Source organism: Talpa europaea (genome assembly GCF_964194135.1).
Source record: "Talpa europaea genome assembly, chromosome: 6".
Classification (NCBI taxonomy): Eukaryota; Metazoa; Chordata; class Mammalia; order Eulipotyphla; family Talpidae; genus Talpa; species Talpa europaea.
This window is the reverse complement of record NC_140072.1, coordinates 42,619,082-42,644,460: the sequence shown is the minus strand read 5'-3', so window position 1 is coordinate 42,644,460 and position 25,379 is coordinate 42,619,082. Positions and strand designations below refer to the sequence as shown.

Sequence of the window (25,379 nt, the reverse complement as noted above, 5' to 3'; positions counted from 1 at the left end):
ATTCCTTAATAATACGGCAGAACCTTAAGTATAAAGGCTATGTCCATAAAGATTTCTCTAATGACTGAATTCTTTTGAACTTGTGCTAGATGTGAAAATTCCTGAATTGGAAGACAGTCTGTTCCTGGTCTATATCTTCTCTTTAAAAAGAAGAAAAAGACTTATTAATAACAAGTTGGCTCATCCAGGGTTCACACTCTAGTTTCAGATACATTCACTATTCAAGTCAATTAATTAAAATAATTAAATACTAATGCATTAATGGCACTGAAAACCAAAATCAATCCCAAGAAGATGGAATTATGAGGTAAACTGAAAATAGATAGTTCAAAGGATGTAATTTTTCAAATTTTAACCTATTTAAGACTATTTCAGGAACTGAATGATCCCAAATAGGTAAGATGCTATTATAACATCTGACACACCTTCTTCCTTGCTTGATGCCTTTTGAGGCTGGGTGCTATTTGGTTCTTCATCTTCTTGGTATTTCCGAGTAAATCTGACAAAGAGAGCTCTCTGCATTGCCGGAAGGAGACTTGGTGCAGGCACAGGGCCATGAGATGTCATATTGCTGCCATCAGATCCACTCCCGTGGTTAAGTGAGTCTTGAATAATGGAAGGCTGGTGCTGGGCAAATTCACCATGCCACATCCCATCTACATATATAACACAGAAAGTGAAAGTGACAGTACAAAACTCCATTAGAGAGTACCACTGTGTTATAAAAAAATTAAAGTTCTAATGATATTCACACTTGATTATCAAATTATGTGATTATAATTTTTTTAAAGTTTCTGAAGTTCTATTGTTACAAAGATTTGGTTAAATTTCAACCATATGTTAAAGTTTTAATTTTATCACATTTTACTTAGCTTCATTTAATACATATTCTTATTATGTTTTTAATGAAAAATAGGCCTTTACATATTTAAATTAGAAATGAGTTATTTCAAAAGGTAAACTTACCATTGGAGTTACTGGGTGACTGAAAATTATGTACAGCATGCTGTGAATAGTAATTGTCATAAAACTCAGCTGGGTTTTGTAGGGACTCATAATTAGTGTTGAGTTGCATTTCACTAGGACTTTGCAGATGTGATAAACCAGGAGAACAGTGATTCTCTCTAGGTACTTTCATCATATGTTCTGGAAAGCCCAGGCAATGGTAAGTACCACTCATATTTGGTGGTGTTAAAGGTATATCTTGAACAAGTACTCCAGCTTGACTGGGAGGGCCTATAATTCCAGGTGGACCAGGTGGCAAAGGTGGGCTATGTGGCATTGGTAGACCAGGATGAGGTCCTGGGGAACCTGGGTGCATCACAGGACTATTTTGTCCCTGAGTCATATTAGATCCAGGACCTGGACTTGATCCAGAACTATAGATATGTTGAGGATGTGGGCTGCTTTCCTGAAATTGTGGTCCTGGCGGTGAGGCACTATTATAAAATGCTGGTGGCCTGTAAACAGAAAGAATATTCCTTAGTTTAAAAAAAAAAAAAGAGGGCCTCCCTGGTGGTGCAGGCGGTTGAGCACAGCACTATGACGCTGTTGCAGCCTCTCCTGTCTTGCCCACTGCTCCCCTCAGCAGTGTATTTCAGTCAGTCTGCCTGTTCTGTTCCCTGCTCTGTCTTTGGTGAATCCTCTCACCCTCCCGCACATCTGGCCTGGTTCTTATATGCATAAATAAATAAATCTTTAAAAAATTTTTAAAAAAGATATAAATGTTACAATTCTAAATAAATATTGGCTAAGCATGTTTTTCTTTTATTTTTCTTTTCCTTTTTTTTTTTTTTTTTTTAACATTTTAAAAGGACCGGTTTATTAGGAAAGGAGAAAAAGAGAGGCCTTTCCACAGTAACAGGCAGGCAGGAGAGCTGCCAAGTATTTTTCTATACAGGATAGAATACTATATTGTTAAGAAACAATGTATTCCATATTATCTATAGGTAGAAACACCAACATATTCATTTAGCCTTCATTTTACCTGACAGTTTTCTTATTTGCTGCTTGCTAACAGCTGTTCTAACAGATAGATACAAAGAAGAAAGATACAAAGATCACTAAAATTACCTCTAATAATACCATCCAGAGATAATGTATTGGTTCTCTTCTATTCCTTTTTCTAGGCATACACAGACTTTTTTTCATAATTAAGTTAGAATTATATTTACATAAACATACAACTTCCATTACAGTTTCCAAGTTGCTGCTGTTGGTATATAGAAACACTTTGTTCTTCCTCTGGACATCTTATTAATTTATTATTTTTAATAGTTTTGTCAGTTGATTACTTTGGGTTTACTGGAGGAAAATGTCCAAATAGTAAGTCTGCCTCTCCACTTCTATTTATCTTTCATATTTTTCTCTGTTTGCAGTGACAAGGATCTGATACATATTATTAACAAAGCAGTAGTGTTTTTTTCTTAACTTTAATAGAAATGCTTTTAATGGTCACATAAATTGCAATGTTTGCTATCACTTTCTTGTTCTTCATTTGTTGAGATCTCATTGCTTCTCTGAGCATTGAAGGTTAAAAGAAAAATCAACAATGGGACTTAAGGCCCAGGTGCATAGGCCCTGGGAGATGGGCAGTAGGACCGGAATGGATCCATCCTACCCAGAGGTTTTCTTCTAGTAACCTAAGGAAATATTTCTCTGAAACAACCAAACATGTTAAAGACATATTACTTACTATCTGAAGACATTCAACAGCAGTGAGGGAGGCTTATAACAAGGTGGTAGGAATGTCAATCCCATTTACCTGGCAGTGTCTTCAGGATTACTAGGTGAAGAGATTTCTGAAGCTGCCTTAAGAATTCCCTAGAGAATAGCACTGATGGTTGGCATTAGAGGACAGGGACAAAGAGGAAGGCAGAAGCAGCAATCAGGGTGCCTATGACATATATGCTAAGTTTAATTACATGATTAACCTGGAATACAAGCTAATTTCTTAAGAGTCGTTAGGTGGGAAATGCCACAATTTAAAAAAAAATTTAACTTACTTTTTCCCAATCTTATGTGCTAAATCCACAGTAGGTTTTACAACTATTTCAAAAAGAGATGGAATTTTCCTGAAATCATCAGAAATATCTGTCTGAAAATCATCTTCAGGATCAGAAAAGGGAAAGTGCTCTGGGGGTGTTGGCAGAAGTCCAACTCCTGGAGGTGGTTTGGGAAGAGGAGTTATACCACGCCTTCTAAGTTCTTCTAACTCCCTTTCATCTTCATTTGTGGGTTCTTCATCAGTATTCAATACCTAAAAATAATTTGCAAAGATTGCTATATCAAAACAAGCTTTCTTTCTCACATTTAAATCTCTGAAGACTGCAATAAACTAGTTTTTTTAACTAGGAAAATACAACAGTAAAATTGAAATGGATTAGAGATCAACAACTCACTTTTGATAAAGAGTTTCAAAGAAGTAAAGAAAATTTCTCAAAGTAAAACAGCTTTCTGAATGGCAGAACAAAGATAAGAATAAGAGTCTTAATTTTTAATCCAGTATTTGTTTTTCTAACATACTATACCAATAGAATAAAGCAAAATAATAAATTCTCGATTTCTCAGCAGTTTTTAAAAAATATGGTTTATAAAACAGGATTTGAGTCAAATGAATCTGTTCAAAGACCTAACAAATAATGAAAGTACAAAACATCACTTACTTTGTCCAGAAGTTTCTTTGTTTCTTTAGTCAGATCATCATGTGAAAATTTACAGTTGTCTCCTTGGTAACATTTTGCTCCACTATGGTAGAATTTGCATGGAAATTCATGTAAACAAAAATATTAAGGAAAGACCAAGCAAAACAAAATCTAGTATTTTTTAAACCAAAAGACATAAGAGTGATGAAATTTAGTAAGTGCCTTACTATATATTGTACTGAAATTTCTATCATGTCAATAAGACAATTTAAAGATTAAATATTTTAATTATGCAAGAAAACATTCAAAAACATCAATCTCTCTTATTCTATTAAAATGAAGAAACTTTTTAAAGAAAAAGATTTATTATGGTTATAGCAAATACTATGAAATACTGTAACTATATAAGCCCTATTATTTTCCACAGTAAAATATTATACACAACAGATAAATTTGTAGTAAGATGAAGATGCAGATGAAGAAAACACAGGGGTTTGATATGTCATGTTAACTTGAAATACCCAAACAATGAAGATTATAGGTTAATCCTACTTAATATTTTGGAGATAAATTTCTAAAGAAAATATTAAAGTATGGTGAAAAACACATTTTCAAAGGTGTATGTTCAGGGAACACACCTGGTTGGTTATTACTGTGATCATTTAAAAAGCTCTTAGCAAAATTAAAATACAATCATTTAAACTGATTCTTTAAAAACATCTTAAACCTACAGTCAGGAGTCAAAGTGAAATGGCATTATCATTAAAACATTACATAAACAATATAATTAAAATTAAATAAGAGGTACAAATATGAATAATTACCATTATTTATAAATGACATGACTATGGGGAAAAATTCAAGACTAAATTGAAAGATTTTAGAACAGTTCATTCAATAAAGTACCTGATTTCTAAGGAAATATGTCAAATAGGAAAAATTTTACTTTTTCTTGAATAAGATAAATTATACATATATATTCTGACAAAGAAAGGAGGATGATTTCCCTATTACAAATGCCCTACTATTATAACGGAGAGTAGTGAAATAGCACAGTGTATAATAGCAATGTAGAAGAAGGTTACATGCAAAATTCAGGATCAGGTAAAGGTACCATTTTACATGAATGAGAAGGAAAAACTAAAGTTCCTCACTGCACATCACAGATTAAAATATAATCCACATGAATTAAAGAGGTCAATAAATGCTAAATGAAAAAGAATCTTCATAATCCTAACTAGAACACACTTTGGTAACAAATTATGTACAAAATACACACACATACATATATCTACTCACAAATACGATTTTGTGACATATTATTAGCATGTTTATCCTTAAAGAATTACATTATTTAGGATTAAAAAAAAGTTTAGTTTGAAAATTATGAAACATATACCAAAACAGAGAAGAATAAAATGAGCGCCCATGTGCTAGCCATATAGGTTTAATAATGTTCTTCATTTAGCAATCTGTAACACCCTTATGTTCTCTCTATAACTTGTCTTCTAAACACTGACATATTTTAAAGCATATTTCAAATACATTTAATCTATAAATATTTACATATTTATTCAAACAGATAAAGGAATATTTTCTTTAACAAAAACCACAGCCTTATTATCAATTTGAAAAAATCAATTTCATCTATACCCTGTCAACACATAAACTTTCCAGACAGTTTCCGAAAAATATCCTCATATAAATTGCTTTATTCAGATCAGGATCCAACCATGATCTACAAATTGAATCTTGTTAATACATAACTCAAGTTTCCTGTACTGATCTCCAGAAGTTTCCTTCCTATTTTTGAATCAAAAATTCAAAATTGCATCTATTTCAAAATTTATCTGGAAAAAGAACCTACCAAATATCAAATTGTGCTAGTGAGGCAGAAATAGCTACAGCAAAATAACACAGACATGAGGGCTAACAGATACATGAAGCCAAGCAGAAAGTCTAGGAAGGTAAGTGAACCATGTATACGTATGGGCGTGTGAGGTTTTACTCCCAAAATTACATAGTTATGTAAGTGAATGACACAAAAAATTTAATTAAGAAACATAAATATTCATTCTATTATAAAAATACAGTTTCACATCAGTGGGAAATGGTTCTAATAGTTATAAATGATAGTGAGTACCTACTGACAAATATTTACAGGGGGAGGTTTAACTTATAAATAATATTGTATATTTTAAAGCACTATATATACAAAATCCTAATTTGGATGGCATCAGGAATACAATTTAAATGTACACATTTCCAAAGGGAGATGTAGGAAGGATATACAGTGTTTAATCACTGAGTGTTAGTTTTAAATAGGACCTAGAAAATTAATAACTTACATATAATAAATTTAATGGAAATTTTCACTTGTTCAGGGAATGATAGAGAATATTGTATAAACACATATACTCAGCTTTTATATTTAACAAATTCCTTCAAAAATATTTTGAAGTCAATCATGGCAGATATTTTAAAGATGCTTTTATATTCTCTTCAAATCCAAATACTCTCTTCCTCCCTAGAGGTAAACAACTAGAAAAGTGGTATGTGTCTTTGCAATTACTTTTTTCATAGTATATTACATCTGTGTATATCCACAAACAATATTTATTATTGTTTTGCATGTCACTAAATCAATAATCATGTTATATAAAAATTTTGATAAGACTTTGAGTTTATAATTCATAACAATGCTAATTAAGAACCTAAATAAAATAAGTCATAGAATAAATATTTTGCCAACTACTCTTTTGGGAAGTACATTATTTTAAAATACTTATAAACTGAATATAAAATATAAAGTACCTTTATGTCACAAATTTTTTTCCCAAAGCAAAGTTATTTCATTTACCTAAAGAATAAAATTCAATTTGCCCTTTTGCAGTACAAAAGGTGATGAAACTTGGTTTATGTAATGTGATATTTTAGATTTAAAACCAAACTAGGCTTTCTAGGTTGTACTTATGCTATTTAAAAAACCCCAGTGATGCCTTAAAACCTCAATATTTTGGTTAACATACTTTTAATAAAGGATATTATGCATATAAATGCAGTTCTCTCCTTTGGTACAATAACCTTGTAAATAAAATTTGCAGATCTCTTTCCTCTTTTCCAACTCTGCATCATGATCAAATTTACATTGATCTCCCTGTTCACAAGAACAAAAAATGTAAATCAAAAGGAAAGGGGAAAAAGAAACGAATTAAATTTTCTCCATGATGTTACATGGTGGAACAACGGTGATTTATCAGTATTAATTATGAGCTAATAATCTAAACAACCCTTTCAAATTCTTGCCCAAGACAATGGATATAGTTATGTACAAAGAGGTAGCACAGTGATCATGACTGAGAAGATAATGACTGGGTTCCATCAACATTTTTATTTATTTATTTATTTTTTTGTGGGACCCTCACCGGTGGCCGGGGATCGAACTGGCGCTGCAGAGGCCGTGGGCAGCCTCGCAACCCAGCGCTCAACCGCTGCGCCACCAGGGGAGGCCCACCACCATTTTTTTGAGCCACTGTGGAGGCTTATTTAATCTTTTGAATTAGTGATGTATAAAATGGGGGAAATAACTACTTCATAACTTCACTGCTAGGATTAAAACACTTAATATTAGCAACCCACTTTGTACTTGCCACACAGTCAGCATTATGTGTTTGTTAAATAAAATCTGATTTTATTGTGGCAGAATATAATTAAGTCAGTTCTGATATACAATATTTTCATGCAAGATACATTTTGAATGACCAGTTTTACTATAGATATTTGAAAGGTTAAAAAACTAACCACCCCCTCAAAAGACTTCAAAATTTAAAGACTATTTTGGAAGCTAAAGTAATTTATGATGATAACTCTATAAATTTACCTTAATACATCTCCCTTCCAGAAAGTATTTACAGATTTGTTTTCCTTTGTGTTCCACTGTGTGCTGATTAATAAATTCCTGAGTCATAACTTTCCATTTTTTCCCTGGTTTACTATACTGCAAGGAAAAAAAGATCATTTGAATACACCATATGAAGTATTAAATAGTCATTAAAATGTATAGTCAAATGGATCTAGAAAACAATACAAATTCACTATTAAAAGTGGTCAAGATGAGACATTCTGAGGCTTTACATTTATTTGGAAAGAAATATACTTCTAGTAAACTGCCTATTGCTAAAATTCCTATTTCTATTTTATTTATTATAATTTTAAAAATTATGAAAAGCTTGAAAATTAACAATAAAACTCAGTTTTGGCAAAGGTACAATAAAATACATTGTTGATAGGCATATTATAAAAGCTAAAAATATTCATCTTGCTTGACACAGAAGTTGTACTTTTCAGGACTATTCTGAAAGAATTATCAGGAAGGCATATAAAGATTTATTCACAAAAAGTAACTACTATAGAACTACTGACATAGAAAAACAAAACAAAACAAAACAAAATCCACAAAAAAAATCCCAGAATCATTTTACCCATCCAAAACTAGGAGACTGGTCAAACATATTATGATACATTTAGGTGGCAGAATAGTATGCAGTCATTAAAATATCATGGTGTGGAAAGACCAACTTTGGCACAAAATTTGGGACTTTATTAAGTGAAAAATCTATTACAATTTATAATAATAAAGACAAAAACTAATAAAGTACACTTCTACCTTTAACAGTGTATATCTCTAGGTGGATATTTTTAAAAGATGAGATAATTTGCGTGTTATTTATTTTGTACTTTTTAGGGAAAAAATACAGGGAGGATATATTACACTTAACTTTTAAATTACAAAAAAAATAAGACGTGTACAGTAGGAAATCTCACAACTCTATTTGTTTTCCTTAGTTCTTCAGTCTTCAACTTTTACTGAGTATAAAAAGATTGAGTAACAAGAGCATAGACCCTTAACTATGCTAAGGACTCACATTCATGATCTCTTAACAAAACAGCATTGTTTTTCAAGCACTTAGCATGTACCATGCCTTGTACATGAGTTATTGAGGAGCTCAATAACTAGTTGCTCTTCTGATTTTAGTTTTTCCTTTTCCCTCAATTTTCTAGGAGATCGAGAACAAAGCACAACCTACTGAAAACAGGAAATTGCCTCACAGCAAACATTTGAGGCAACAGACAGCTAGACTTAAATCTGATCTTCAGTACTTGCAGTTGAAATATGTATTTTATTATAAGAATTCTGAAAAAAAGGACAAGAGAACAGATGATTCTAGAGGTTCATTTAAAATATATAAGTATATCCCAATTGCCTCAGAAAAACACAAGAAATTGCTTATATTATACTCTGATAAGATCATTTAAAATATCTTAATTTTATGTAAATTTGGCTCACAAACATTTTCCATTTCTAGGCTCATTTAGAGCAAGTAGATATAAATGAAAAACTAACATATGCCTTTCATACAAAACATTGTGGCTGCAATAAAACAGGCAGCTATAGAGTACATTATGCAAAGCCAATGAGCCAGCTGGCAAATATAACTTGAAATTACAAAGTAGAAATATTAGGTAATCACCATAAAAATCATCTTGGAAAAAATTCACCAAGATGCACCTATGTTTCATTTGAAATGCAGTTCCTGTGTATGCTACTTTCTAATGACATGCCTATCATTTTAATAGGATTGTGTTGTGTGTGTGTGTGTGTGTGGAATTGTTTAGTTTTTTAGTTTAGTTTAGTTTAAATGAACAGAAAGTATCTCGATATCAATAACTACAGGAACCCTGACTTTAATCAAGTTTTACTAGAAAATGTAAAACAACTGTAACAAATAAAATGTTAAGAAATTAAGTGCCTAGAAGATCTGATCTTTGAAGTTTGAGACTATAAAACAACTACAAAAGTCCTTTATTGTTAAGATCTCTTATTATAAGAGCTGGAAAAACCACAAAAGTGATTTAGCTCATCACTCTCATCGAACAAATATGAAAAATGAATAGTAGAGAGGTTAGTGACTTGCCAAAGGTCGCATGATGAACTAGCAGTCAGAATAAAATTCTTTGTACTACATCACACTAAGTCTCTAAGAAAAGACAATTCAAGAAAGTGGGAGAGGAGGGAAAGACAGAAGTAGAAGGAAAACCAAACTGCCTACTTGGTAATTTTAAAATATATTTACTTTAGGAGAATGCATTATATTGATATAAGAAACATAAACATAAAAAATTTTATTTTAGCATATAAGAAGAAAAGTATGTATCCGAAAAAGTTCATGTACTTACTGAAAAATTAACACTAATGATAAAGACTAAAAATATTTAAGAATTTTAGACCAGCAATGTTCTTAAAATCCATCAAGAAGTTTGCTTATTCTGTTGACTACTCTTGGTTTTTAAGAAAATTAGTGTGGACATGCAGGTATCCCTGAATTTAGCCTTTAAAGGAACTTACAGTCCCTGAAAAGGCAACATGGAAACAGATCAACATTGGCCGCCACAACATGTTCACTCTAGTTTGGATGGGCTTCCCACTAAGTCATTCTTGGACATGAGCTGCTTTCTGGGACTTAGGCAATCCGGGATGTTTCTGGAACCAGAAGAAATCTCTCATGACAGTCAATAACATTTTACTTTTGGTTCACAAAATGAAAAATATTCTAAATCTGGTAAATGCAAAAGAATCCATTTTGATCTTCTATTACATGATAAAGAATCTTTAAGTTACAGCCCATTTCTCAAACATCTAAAATGTTAGTGCCCGAAGCACCCTTAGAATTAATTAATATCATAATCTCATTTTATAGATTAAATAAATTAAAGTTCAGAGACAGGTCCTTAATTTACTCAAAACCATACTTTGTTGGACGCTAACTTTTTTCAGGAATAGCGTATAAGGACAGGATATAGATGGCCTCCTTGGTAAGCTTCCATATTCATTTGGTTTAGAGAAAGCAGCACATTCTAGAGGTCTGCAGATATCTAGAAAGATGGACAGGCAGGTCATAAACATATAGAAAGCCTATTTCAAAAGCTGCTATCCCATGGAACAGTTAAGTATGGGCAAAAATATGTATAGTCAAGTAAATTCTGAAAATGATGGGTTGAACAAAGTAAAATAGGCTTCTTTATGTCTGATCTGTTGAGAGCATTTACTGAATTTATGAGTGAAAGTTCCCAAGGGTATAGTGGCACATGCTCTGTTTCATAAATTTACTAGTGCCTGAATTCCTTTTTAAGTCACCTATTTATATCTCCCTAAATAGTATACTAAAGTGTACATGTTAAGAAATCTTTGCCTGTTATCTTTAAACCCAGGTATCAATTATATTTTATAATATACACTATATTTCTGTCTTTTAGCTCTCATTCAGGGTTGTGGCATTAATAACCCACCTTTGCTCTGTATAATTCAATCAAGTCTTACTGGAATAGTGGCAGAATACAGGAATTGGGCCAATCTAAAGCAGAGAGTCACTATAAGGTTGAAATGTAGATGCTCAGAGTTAAATTCAACAACATATATACTCCATCTACTATATACAGCTGACATAATTCATCTTTTCAACCCTCTTTACAACTCCTTTTCTTCTCTTTTAAAGATTTTTTAAAAAAGATTTATTTATTTATGCATAGAAGAACTGGGGTACAGGTCAGAGGTACGGGGGGGGGGGGGTGCGGTGAGAGGATTCACCGGAGACAGAATGGAGAACAGAACAGGCGGATTGACTGAAATACACCGATGAAGGGAACAGTGGGTGAGGCAGAAGAAGTCTGTTGTGCCATGTGGTTCTCCCTGCCCAGGGATTGAACTCGTGCTGCAGTGGCTGCAGATAGCTTCATAATGCTGCATCTTAAACCCTTGAGCCATCAGGGAGGCCCTCTTTTAAAGGTTTTAACTTTCATAAATAAGTTAATCTACTATCTCCCTTCTTGGCTCTCCTATTTATTGCACTATTAGCATTTTACTGCTATTTGCATCTGGGGAAGGTGACTCCTAGGAAAGGAAAGCACAACTGAAGAGGATTAATAGAGCACACATTTTTGCTTTCAGACACGTCAATTTTATTTTGAGGTGCTTTCAAATATACCAATTTTATTTCGATGTTAAATTTTATCTCTATACCAGTATCATGACTAATTAAAACAGCAATTTTTGTGGGTGGGGGGCATCTGTTTATACTCATAGGATCTGAGCTAGAAATTTTTCATTTACTAAGAAAGTGGCATTAAAATCACAATGCTTTCTTTGCAGCCAAATTGCTCAGAAGATGGAAAAGTTCCTTTCTATATTATCTATAAATTCTCTGTACCTCTTGAAAATCATCTGTTCCTGAAAAAACATTAGGCCCTTTATTGGTTCTTCCTCCACGGTCTTTGCGTTTGATTTTCTTCGTCAAACAACGTCCACGACCAACATTAAAACTTTTAGCTCTCTGTTCAATACCTAAAAAAGTTAAAATGTACTTTAAATATTATTGCACAAATTATAAGAATTTTATTAAAGAAGTAAGTTATAATACAAAGTGATTTCATATATTACCAAAGTCATATTGAACTAATAAAGTTTTTTAATGACCTTAAGTCCAGGCCAATAAATACGAAAAAAAAAAAAAATGCTTCTCTTCTGTACAGGGACTGCACCTATACTGGTGTAAGAAAAACTAACAAATGTTTCACTTCATTCTAAGAAATTATAATGCTAAAAATAACATCAATATTCTTCTCTTAGAACAGTGTTACAGATTTTCAGAAACTGGTATTTTCACACTCTGGCAGGGTGTTATAAATTGAATACTACCATTTTGGATATCAACTTGGTATATGGGTCAAAAATCTTCAAATGATGGCCATGTCTTTCATACATTTCTACAATTCAAATTTATTCCTAAGAGAAACTGTTTGCCAAAATGTTTTCTGAGATGTGTATAAATATGCAGTATACTAATACAGAATTAAAAGTAATTAGATGCAACTTAAATCTGAATTAATTACTACCAAATAAACCTATAATGTGTCCAACAAATTACATAGACATTAAAAGTTATTCACTAACACAAGAATGAGATAAAATTCACAGCTAAGAGAAAAAATATGTTAGAACAGAATGTAATAATTTCTATTAAAAATATTTGGCACAGAAATTCCAAAAGAATGTACATTCAAAATAGGAATAACAGTTATCTCTAGGTGTAGGGATTCAATTTTTGTTTTGTTTTATCTTTGCTGGATTACCTTTTTTACATACTGAAAACATTTTCTTTATTTGATCATTATAATGTCATAACTCAGGAGAAAAAACAAATTTCAAAAAAAACCCCCACAATACTCAATTCTTTAACAGAACAAAGAAGAGCTTGAAAGGGGAAAAAATGCAGATAGAAAGGAATGATCAAGGCCTCGCCTGCATTCCCTATCATCCCCAAGAGGAATGATCCCTGACATCAGTATGTCTAGACTCTAGGAACAAACTTACTAATTACAAGAACATATGCATAAACAAATTCCTTTCTCTTTAATTCAGCTAAGTCTAGATTCACATTTTTCAAAGACATTCTGGTAGGAAATCAAGAAAAAAAATAAAACCATATAGAAATAACCAAATTTACTCCATACTGATTCCTTTTTGCAACAATAATTAAAGGATAATTACATAGGGGTTCCCTGCTTACTATCTTACTTCAGCTCATTTTGGTCCTGTTTTCTTTTTTTACATCATGTTCATTTTTAAACAATATTTGCTTCCCCCCACCCCCTCAGGTGTAGTCCCCATAGTTTCCTTCACCAATGCACCCGTGTACCATCACCTCAGTCCCCTGTGCTCCTCCCTTCCTCCCTCCCTCTGATTCCTTTTCCTCCTTCTCCCCTGCAGGATGTCTCTGATTTATAATTGTCTGTTTTTGCTTTGTTGTGTTTTGTACTGTTATTATTTTTTTACACTGATGTTTTATTTGGTTCCCCTATATTCCTCCTATAAGTGAAACCATCTGATTTTTTCATTTTCCTTCTGGCTTATTTCACTGAGCATAATTCCTTCTAGCTCCATCCATGTTGCTGAAAATGGCATGAGTTTATCTTTTTTGATTGCTGAATAATATTCCATTGTGTATATATACCACATCTTCTTGATCCAATCATCTATTTTTGGGCATTTGCATTGTTTCCAGGTTTTACCCCTATTGTAAAATAGTGCTGCAATAAACATAGGGGTAAAGGTATTCTTTTGCATCAATGTTTTTGTGTCCTTTGGGTAGATCCCTAGGAGTGGAATTGCTGGGTCATATGGTAGCTCCATTTTTAGTAGACTGAGGAAACTCCAGACAGCTTTCCTTAGTGGCTGGACCAGTTTGTTTCTTTTCTTTTTTTTTTTTTTTTAAGAGGCATGTATTTTTTATTTATTTATTTGTTTGTTTGTTTGTTCGTTTACACATGCACTGGGTACAGTCAGAAGCGCGGGAGGGTGAGAGAATTCACCAGAGCCAGAGCGGGGAGCAGAGCAGGCAGAAGGACCGAAGTACACTGCTGAGGGGAGCAGCGGGCGGCAGGAGAGGTCTGCGCGCCATGCGGGACCCTCGTCCGGTGGCCGGGGAGCAGCCGGGGATTGAACCGGCACCGCAGAGGCTGCGGGCAGCTTCGCAACCCAGCGCTCAACCGCTGCGCCACCGGGGAGGCCCCTGGACCAGTTTGATTGTATACAGGAAGACTGATTGTGTACAAGAAGGCCACTGGTTTTTGTGTGTGGATTTTGTATCCTGCTACTTTACTGAACTGGTTGATTATTTTCAGTAGTTTTTCTGTGGAGTTTTTAATTAATATAGCCTATATTTAGTTAATATAGTCTCTACGTATATCATCGTATCATCTGCAAATAGTGACAGTTTTACTTCTTCTTTCCCTGTTTGGATTCCTTGTATGGCTTTCTCTTGTCTTATTGCCCTGGCTAGGACCTCCAGTATTATATTGAAGAGCAGTGGTGAGAGAGGACATCCTCGTCTTGTTCCCGATCTTAAAGAAAAGGCCTTCAGCTTCTCAACATTGAAAATAATATTGGCAGTGGATTTGTCGTATATGGCTTTTACATGTTATGTTCCTTCTATCACAAGAATTTCAAGGGCCTTCATCATAAATGATGTTGGACTTTATCCAATGCTTTCTCAGCATCTCTTGATATGATCATATGGTTTTTATTTTTCTTTTTGTTGATGTGCTGGATTACACTGACGATTTTTGTATGTTGAACCATCCTTGTGCCGCTGGGATGAATCCTACTTGATCGTGGTGTATTATCCCTTTGATGCATTGTTGGGATTCTGTTGGCAAGGATTTTTGCATCAGTGTTCATTAGGGAGACTGGCCTGTAACTTTCTTTTTTTGTGCTGTCTTTGTTTGGCTTTGGTATTAGTGTAATGTTGGCTTCATAGAACATATTTGGTAGTATTCCTTCTTTTTCAATTTTTTGAAAGAGTTTGTGTAGAATAGGCACTAATACACTGCTGAATGTTTGGTAGAATTCATTTGTGAAGCCATCTGGACTGGGCTTTTGTTGTTGGGGAGTGCTTTGGTTGCTGCCTCAATTTCGCTGCTTATAATTGGTCTGTTTAGGTGTTCTATTTCTTCTTTGTCCAGCGTTGATTATTTGTCCATCTCTTCTAGGTTGTTGAATTTGCTTGCATGTAAGTGTTATAGTAATCTCTGATTATTCTTCTGATTTCTACTGAGTCTGTTGTGATTTCTCCACTTTCATTTATAATCCTATTTATATGTGTTTTCTCCTGTTTTTTCTTTGTGAGTCTGGCTAGAGGTTTGTCTCTTTTGTTTATTTTTGCAAAGAACCAACTTTTGGTTTCATTGATCTTTTGGATTGTATTTTTAATTTCCAATTCGTTTATTTCTGTTTTGATTTTTATTATCTCCTTTCTTTTACTGGCTTTAGGGTTTTTTTGTTGTTCTTTTTCTAGCTCTTTGAGATGTGAGATTAGGTTGCTTCTTTGAGTTCTTTCTTGTTTGTTGATGTGAGCCTATATTGCTATATATTTTCCTCTTAGTACGGCTTTTGCTGCATCCCACACATTCTGGAAAGGGGTGTCCTCCCTGTCGTTCAACTCAAAGTATTTTTTAATTTCTTCTTTAATCTCCTCATTAGTCCAGTGGTCTTCCAGTAGTGTGGATTTCAATCTCCATGAAGTTGGAGGGTTCCTTGTTTTCTTTTCATGATTTATTTCTAGCTTGATGCCTTTATGATCGGAGAAGATAGTTGAAATGATTTTGATCTTCATGTATCTGTTGATGTTTGTCTTGTGGCCCAGTATGTGATCAATTCTGGAGAATGATCCATGTGCACTTGAGAAAAATGTGTACTCGGATTTTTTGGATGCAGTGTCCTATAGATGTCTGTTAAGTCCATGAGTTCTATGTCTTTATTTTGGGCTCTAGTGTCTTTGTTTATTTTTTGTCTCATTGATCTGTCCATTGGTGAGGGTGGGATGTTGAAGTCCCCCTCTATATATGTATTTTCTTTAATGTCTGTTTTCAGAGCTGAGAATAATTGTCTAGTATATTTTGGTGCCCCTTCATTTGGTGAGTATATGTTGATGAGTGTTATATCTTCCTGATGTATTGTCCCCTTGATCATAATGTAGTCTGTCTATGCTTCTTTTTACCTTTTTAAATTTGAAGTCTATTTCATCTGATATAAGTATAGCTGTTCCTGCCTTCTTTTTTGGTCCATTTGCTTGTATGATTGTTTTCCAACCTTTTACTTTCAGTCTATGTTTATCTTTTGTGGTTAAACGTGTTTCCTGGAGACAACAGAAGGTTGGATTTTGTTTTTTAATCCAGTCTGCTACTCTGTGTCTTTTTATTGATGAGTTTAATCCATGTATATTTAGTTAATATTGATATGTTGGCATCTGTATTTGCCATGTTGTTTGTCTTCTTTGTGATTTTATTCTTTGCTTTATTCTGTTCTTCTTGTTCATTCCTCTGTTGGTTTTGGCTTTAGGACTTCTTGTAGAATTTTTTGGAGTGGGGGTTTAGTTGTAATGAACTTGTGGAGTTTCTGCTTGTCTGAGAAGGTCCATATTTTTTCTTCATAGAGGAAGGAGAGCTTTGCAGGGTAAAGTATTCTTGGCTGGCATTTGCTGTGTTGAAGTTTGTTGAATATGTTACTCCATTCTCTTCTTGCCCGTAGTGTTTCTTTGGAGAAGTCTGAAGTTAACCTGATTGGTTTTCCCTTGTAAGTTATCTGTTTCTTTCCCCTTGCCAGTTTCATTATTTTTTCTTTGTCTTGGACTCTTGGAAGCTTTACTATTATGTGTCTTGCTATAATTTTCTTTTTTTTTTTTTTTTATAGAGGCATGCTTTATTTATTTGTTTGCTGGTTTGTTTGTTTGTTTTGTTTATATATGCACTGGGTACAGTCAGAAGCGCGGGAGGGTGAGAGAATTCACCAGAGCCAGAGCGGGGAGCAGAGCAGGCAGAAGGACCGAAGTACACTGCTGAGGGGAGCAGCGGGCGGCAGGAGAGGTCTGCACGCCATGTGGGACCCTCCTCTGGTGGCCGGGGAGCAGCCGGGGATCGAACCGGCGCCGCAGAGGCCGCGCGCAGTTTCGCAACCCAGCGCTCAACCTCTGCGCCACCGGGGAGGCCCTCTTTTTTTTTTTTTAAAGATTTATTTATTTATACAAGAACTGGGGTATAGTCAGGGGCACAGGAGGGTGGGAGAATTCACAAGAGACAGAGTGGGGAGCAAAACAGGAACACAGACCGAAGACACTGCTGAGGGGAGCAGTGGGTGAGGCAGGAGAGGTCTGCTGCGCCATGTGGGTAGCTCCCTGGCCGGCAGTGTATGTATGCTTTTCAAGTGCACGCCAGTGTCTACAGAAATGAAGCCTTTTGCACCCCACTCCCGTGCCTGGATGCCTGGTTTTTAATTATTCAGTGAGGGTCATTTACCTCAGTGATGGTTCCCGTGCGTCTCCCCACAAACCTAGGTTACAGGTGCAAGGACCTGGGCAGCCACGAGCCGTGTATGCTTTTGGAGTGCGCGCCATTTTCTGCACAAGCTTACCGGCTGGCCTTGGGCTATTTGCAGGTCTCTCCATGGGGTCCTTATCTTCTTCTAATGGCACCCGGAGCCATTAGCTCACTTCCGTGGCAATACAAGCACGGTTTTCCACAGTTCCCATTTGGAGGTGCAGTGCCTGTGGTAGTTCCTTTCCACTCACTGTCCCGCTTGATCTGTAGTTTGTTCTCGTTTTTTTTTTTCCCTCCTTTCTGTTGGTCAGAGTGTGCCAGCTTTGTGGGTGGGGGAGGGTAGCAGGGTTCTGAGCTTTCCTCTCTTCTCATCCTCTTTAATGGTAACTTTCCTCTTTGGGCAGTTTGACAGAGTCGCCCGTTTATCTCTTGTGTCCCAGTTCTAGCAGGGACCTGCCGCTTTTCCTCCCTATAACTTTTTTTTAATGGGAGGACTTGCAGTGTTTCCCCACCACCATGCTGATCCTCCTCCTTTAGTGGTCCTGGTCTTGTTTTCTTGACTGGATAATTCTTAAGGTTGATTTTGCCCTGATGTGACCCATGGTGTCTATGGCAACCTGCCCAACTCTGTTTAGGGATCATGTGTCTCAATATAGCAGGTGGATAAGTGACCACTACAGAAATTTCTTTAGATTATGATTTTATTTCCAGGCTTGAAGGATGTGCTCAGTCCTAAGTACACACGCATAGCAAAGCAGACTGCCACATTTTAAAATCTAATAATACAATAGATTCCCAGAATTCTGTCCAATTATGCTTAAAGAATAAAATACATACATTAACAGACAAAAGGATATTTTTTCAGTATACTGATATATAGAAGGGAGAGGAGAAACATAACAGTATAGCATTTTTATGTATTTTTTAAAATATTAGCCTAGCTTTCTAATTCAAATATGAAGATATCATACAGATTGAAATATTTGTAGATTTCCATCTTTGAGATCTACAAAATAATGAAAAATGAATTCAGGAATCAGGAGAATAACTTGATCTTGAGAAGGAAAATATAAATCATACTCTATAGCTACCTGTTTTAATAGGTTCTCATATTCAAAAAACAAGCGAACAATTTCAAACTTACCTAGCTGAGCTTTCATTCTTTGTTTTTTCCCTGGTTCTTTAGAATATGATGATCCTAAAGCAGTACTTGAGGTTTCTTTAGCTTGCCTGTATTGTTTCAAGTGACTGGAAAAATCTTCCTCTGTTTCCTGACTATAGTTACCAAAGTTGTCATCACTGTAGTTACCAAAGTTGTCATCACTGTAGGTACTATACTCATCGTATTCTTTACTCTTATATTTTTTGTTATGTTGACTCTTCTTTGATGTCACATAGCTTCCTGATACATGTCCATGCTAAGTAAAAATGTAAAATCATTATTAGGATTTTTCAATTCTATATAGAAATTAATAGTAACACAGGACATCTTTTTTTCCCCCCAGAAAGTTGGGAGAAAGGAGAAAAGATAGTTATTAGATCTGCCTCTTGGTTAGTACTTACCTATGACACTTTTAAAAATTAAACCCAAAAAGCTAAATGCCACTCTGATACTAGTAAACATTATAATGTTCATAGGTCCTTGATGGTGAGTGTATTTTACTCACTTTTTGTTTTCTATGTCCCATATTTTTTGTTTGCCATGTTCTGTGTCTCAGTATTTGCATAGGCAGGGATACTTAAAAGTACATGCCATCATACATTAATTCCTTCTCCAAAAAACTGAAGAGGTCTTTTTAAAAGTAAGGAATATTAATAAAGTAGCTTGTGGGGTGGAGGGAGAAAAAAATATATGTTGAACATTGAAAAATTACCACATGACATGTTTAAGTCTATTATATTTCATATTAAACTCTATGTATAAAAAGATTTGTAAAAACAAAATGTTTATATCTGAGGCTTAAAGAGCCTAGTGAAATTGCTTTTTATGAGCTGTTTATTACAATATGTTTTTATTTTAATGCTCTTTACTAAAAAGCACATGAAAACAGAGAATATACTTTAGCCCTAGAAGTTCATTTAATTATTGTATTCAAGTCTAGTTCTGTTCACTAAAGTATTTTCATTAGTTCTATCACATCTTCTGACAGTTTTTTTTAAGGCAAAAAAAAAAAACTGCACATAATTACAACTTGAGGATCTAGACCATGATTCATCTTCAGCTTAGTACATTTTAAATATGATATAAAACTATTACATGGGAAGAATACCAACATGAGACTGTTTTTAATAAAATACAGAAAAATATTAAGATCTTTTTAGTGATTACAAAATAGAAAACAAACATATAACTAAAGTAATCCAAACAATGAATCACTATAAATTTATAATTTTGAACACATTATTACTTTCTGACTTGTTTTAAGCAATACTTTAAGTTTGCCTAGCATTTCAATAATTCAAGAGATGTACAATTGTAGCCAAAAGGGCAGTTTCTGATATTTTTTTAAAAGCCACTATAATAATAAAAAAATAAATGCTTAGATTAAATTGAAGATTAGTTTAAGGGGTCTTATATTTCCTTTAGTAAAAGGTGACTATATTAATGATTCAATGATATATCTTAGTGCTTTATGACTAAAAATTGCTTTGTTAATGGGTGAGGATGAATTTTTCTCTGGAGATTAGATGTTTGCCCAAAAACCTTTAATTATCAATATTCATTCAATTTTCTGATAATTTTCAGTTATTATAAAAACAATTTCCATATTGCTACCATTTTAAGTAGAATTATCCCCAAACTTTTATTTAATTCCCTTCCTAGTTTTCCCAACTGCAAATATTCCCAATAGCCATTTGATGATGCAAACTTCCCATGCCATGGTTTTGTGGGAAAGACTCTACTATGGTGTAAGTGCTCCTAGGAGCATTAAATGGATGATAGGAACCCAGCAGTCCCAGCTTTTTAGGAGGATATCTCCTTAGGCTTCACATGTTCACTGTTTGGAATAACAACATGTATTCACAAGCAAGGATCTAGGCATTCTTGTAACTTTCCTGTAAGTCATTATGACAAAATAAAAACATATTAAGGCAGCTCTCCCGCCCGCCTGTAACTATGTAGGCATTTCTTCTCACAAACCTTTTCCCTTTGCAAAGCAGCAGCGGAAGCTCTCTGCCTGCCTGTGTCTATGCAGGTGTCTCTCTTTTCCTTTCTCCTTTTCCTAATAAACCTGTCCTTTTAAAATGTAAAAAAAAAAAAAAGTATTAAAAATAAGAGTGAAATAAACAATTTTTCAATAAATAAAAGCTGAATTTATTGATAACAAGTCTACACTGTAAGATATGCTAAATAAAGACTAAATGAAGCACTTTAGATTAAGACAAAATAGTATCAGATTGAAACTCAGATCTATACACATTCCTAGCAAACTAATACATAATGTATTCTTTATTTTCAAAGGATTAAAATTTGTAGCAAATGTCTTATATTTTTTCAAAATATTAGAAGACAAAGAATAAAACTGAAAGTCTTATTTTTCCATTAAAAATGGAAGTGCATTAAAAGCCACAGTGATATACAATTTCATGTCCATTAAGAAGAGTATTATACCAAAAAAGAAAAAACCCAAAAATAAAACAGAAAATAACAGGTTTGACAAGGACATGGGAAAATTAAAAAATCTCATACATTTTTAGTGGGAATATAAACATGATGTAGCCATTGTGGAAAACAGTTTGCCGTTCCTCGGAAAGTAAAATATAGAATTACCACGTGATCTAGTAATTCCACTCCTAGGTTTATACCCCAAAATTGAAAGTCAGGGTCTTTAAAAGATATCTTTAAATCCATGTTCAGAGTATATTACTTGTAATAGCAAAAAGGTAGAAGAAATGTTAAGTGTCCATGAACATAGGAATGGATAAACAAAATGTGGTATATACATATAATACAAAATCATTTGGTCTTAAAAGAAATGAAATTCTGATAAAATATAGATCAACCTTGAAAAAATTATGATTCAGGCATAAAAGGATAAGTACCATATGATTTTACCTATATGAGGTACCTAGAGAGGGAAATTCATAGAGATAGAAAGTGGAGATAGTGACAACCAGAAGCTGATGGGAGGGGAAAAGAAGATGTTACTACATAATGGGTTCACAGCTTCTGTTTGGGATGATGAAAAAGTTCTGGAAATGGATAGTGGTGATGGTTATTCAATACTGTGAATATGCTTAGTACAACTGAATTATACACTTAAAACGGTTAAAATGGTAAATTTTGTTATGTATATTTTATCACAAATGTTACATTAGATATTATGCATATTTTTAAAAAGGTAATACCTGAGGAAATGGAATGTCGTAATCCCTGTAGAAACTAGTTCTTTTTTTGTGGGAACTTTCTCTTTGTTCCACTTCTGAATCAAGGCTGTAGTCTGAACTATCACCACTAGATGGAGAATTATGCTAAAAGAAGGTAAAAATAAAATCATATTTGCAAAAGAAAGAAAATTTAACTAGTAACTAGATAAACTTTTTTCAATTAGCGCATTATCTCAGCAGGCTCTACAGTATTAGTGCTCCATTTAGATACCACTCCCAACAGGCATCTCCTCCATATGGTATCTGCCTTAAAAATGATTTAGTGGATTAGCATTAGGAGTCTGTCAAACCCAAACCTGTCCAGCACCATACAAACTAATATGATCACCTTATTCTCAGGTGTGAACTGGAAATAGAAAAGCTCCCTCTTAGTTTTTATTGCTATCCTCAGTTTAGCCCATGGACTTTTCATTTTGACTGGAGGTTCCTCCATTTTGAGATGAATACATGTTGCTAATTTGTTTAGTTCCTTTACCTTCCCTCTGCTTCATTACACATAATGAAGCATGATTTTGTTACTGTCTCCAGTTCTGTGAAATCCAGAAAATCCAGTTTGGATTCATCTACTGTAATTTTGAAGTTTGTGGAGATAACTTAGTACTTCATTTTTTTTTTTTAATAGATGTTGCCAATGAGTTTTTGGTTTTGCTATATGAAGTGCTCTGTTTTTATGTGGGTACTTCAGGGAGTTTCAAAAGCTATCCCATCACTGCTGCCAACTCTTCCCTTAGTTCTCTGTCAGCATAGGTTTCCCTTCTTCCTCAACCCAATCTACCTCATTTGTCTATTCAGCACCCTATTTTCTAGATAGCAATTGTTTTTCATTTGTTTAATAACTCTCTCTTTCCTATTTCAATGTAAACTCTGTAAGAATAGAGACTATTTCATTCATGACAATAACTCCCAGCATATGGCACAGATTTTCACAGTAATACGTATGAATGAAAACAATAAATGAACAAATGGACACCAGTGCTACTAATGCATAATGGACTAATGACAATGCTACTAACCTCTATCTGTAGAGAATTAAATTATACTTTCTTAGCCTTTCAGCATCCTTACACACCATTTTTCATCAATTCAAAAGATTTAATATGCATTAAGTTACCTTTATTATTTCTGTTAAACCTTAGGATAATTCATATAAGCTGTATGTTCAGGGGTTATTAATCACACATGTAAAAAGACCTAATCTATGTTTTATTAAAAAATAGGCAATGATTTATAAGTTTTAATTGCTAATATTGTGTATTTCATAAAAATTTACCTAAAGAATAAAAAGTATATTCTAACTAACCTTGTGTTTCTCACGCTTTCTCCTCTTGGATTTTTTCTTCTCTCTTTCTTTCTTGTGTTTTTTTCTTGATTTTCTATAGGCTTTCTCATTTTTCTGCTTTTCATCCTCTTTTGCCTCCTGTTCATGTGTTTCTTCAAATCCTGCATCATCTATTTCACCATCTTCTAATTCACCATCTTCTCTATAGAAGACAATAAAAATTTTAATTTTCAAATGTCAATTCTAAAATGAACCTCACAGAGACATTTCCAAAAGAAAAAAGAAAGCACATGCCAAGAGTTTAAGTTATATTCATTAGATCAGGATTAGCAAGGTTTTTTTTCAGTAAAATAAATATTTTATTTACATTTGCAGGCCACTTCTGGTTTGTTTACAAATTCTTCTCTATTTTCTTTTAAAATAATCCTTCAAAATGTATGAACGAATCTTAGCAGTTAAAGTTTGCCAACCTCTGGTTTAGATTCAGATCACTTCTATTCTATCATGAATGAATGAAGGAATGCATGAATGCAGTGTTAGCCCAAAGAATTGCAATAACTACCATCTACTAAACTACATTAATAAAAAAAAAGTTAAACACTTTAGGAAGCAAACACTCTTACTACAGAAAGAAATTTTTATTTAATTTTTTACTCTCTCTATACATAGACAGCTGTGTTAGCTTTAAAATACAATAATATATATTTATATATATAGCTTTAAATCAAAAGCAATATATATTCTCACCGACAAAGTAAACTTCAATAAGAAAACAAACTTCAATACCCAAGAATATTCAATTCCTCAACATAAATCTGTAAAAAATATTCATAGCAAAACCATAAATCTAATTTCACTTTGTATATAAAAGTATCTTTGCCACCATGGAGACTTAGCATAAGAAAAAATGCTTTCATTAAAGCATTTTTATAGTTATAGAATTCAAAATGTTCATTAATAGTATATTAAATGCAAATGAACCAACTGACATAGATGGGAGAATACATAATTTAACACTCAGTTATATTTTTACAGTTTGAAAAAAATGCAAACTACTTACAAATAGAAGACATGATGGTATAAAAAGACAAGTGTCTTTATATGGCTGGAAGCAAATGAGAAGCACCCACCCAAACTGTGGTGTTTGCATCTTAAAATACCTTAAAATTACTAGAAACGTGTAATTTCTAAAATGCAAAACTGAGCATGTCACTCTCTTGTTAAAAATCTTCAATAATAACAACAATGTAATGTCTCAAATTTGCATAAAAATAGTCCACTGAGTATGGAGGAAGTGGTCTCAATAAAACTGAGTTACCATGAATTGGTAATTGCGGAAAGTATGGGATTTGTAAGTGAGGATTCATCCTATATGGCCTGTACAGGAGTTACAAATATTCCATAATAATAATAAAAAATATCAATGATTACCTTCTAACCTGAGGATAATGTCAAAACTCCCTGATATTGCCAAAAAGCATTTTATAATTGAGTTCCTGTTTATCCAGCTTTCAGTTTCTTTAAACCTTAAACACTGCCATAAAAACTCCTTTTCCTGCTCCTCTCAACCCCTTTTCTCTCACCTGTTTCATCTGGCTAATTTCAATTCATTCTTTAGGACTCAATTTAGATGTCATTTCCTCCAAGAGGCCCTACTGACTACCCAGGTTTGGGTGAGATGTTACATCCTAAGGACTCTCCTATTTCTCATTTCATTACCACTGCACTCTACACAAGGTTTGAAATGACTTATTTATCAGCTGGTAATAGCAGGGTATGTAACTGTGTCTTTCACAGCTATATCTGTAGCTCCTAGTAATGTGCTCTGCTGCTTCTGAATGATTGAATGTACTATATATATATATATATATATATATCCCTTGCATTATAGAATAGGCACGTGATACCACTCTAAATTGGCTCTGAAGTCAAAGTTATTTTTCTCAGGTTTCTATTACAAAATTAAAGTGCTATTTACACATTTAGGCAAACTTGAAAATTTCCCTGTGAGCCAGTCTTGGCATTCTGGTTGTTTTGATTACAAAAAAAAAAAAATGTTCTGAACTTTTATAATACTATAAAACATTATGGCCCAAGAAAATAAGTACATCCAATTCTCCATCAACAGATGAATGGATAAA

The 25,379-nt window shown here is 33.7% G+C and overlaps 1 protein-coding gene across 1 annotated transcript in view; it reads right to left on the bottom strand.

The window, feature by feature from the left end:
* The window catches only part of ZC3H6 (zinc finger CCCH-type containing 6), a gene marked incomplete at its 3' end in the record, with an annotated part of 48,175 nt that overhangs the window by 2,526 nt on the left and 20,270 nt on the right, over positions 1 to 25,379 (bottom strand). Inside the window, exons 2-11 of the mRNA XM_084235119.1 lie at positions 23,260 to 23,440; positions 21,921 to 22,043; positions 18,715 to 18,988; positions 11,909 to 12,042; positions 7,525 to 7,641; positions 6,690 to 6,801; positions 3,666 to 3,775; positions 3,006 to 3,259; positions 967 to 1,460; positions 426 to 656 (exon numbers count right to left, since the gene is read on the bottom strand). Coding sequence (XP_084091245.1) covers positions 426 to 656; positions 967 to 1,460; positions 3,006 to 3,259; positions 3,666 to 3,775; positions 6,690 to 6,801; positions 7,525 to 7,641; positions 11,909 to 12,042; positions 18,715 to 18,988; positions 21,921 to 22,043; positions 23,260 to 23,440 — 2,030 coding nt within the window. The remainder of the gene's footprint in view (positions 1 to 425; positions 657 to 966; positions 1,461 to 3,005; positions 3,260 to 3,665; positions 3,776 to 6,689; positions 6,802 to 7,524; positions 7,642 to 11,908; positions 12,043 to 18,714; positions 18,989 to 21,920; positions 22,044 to 23,259; positions 23,441 to 25,379) is intronic.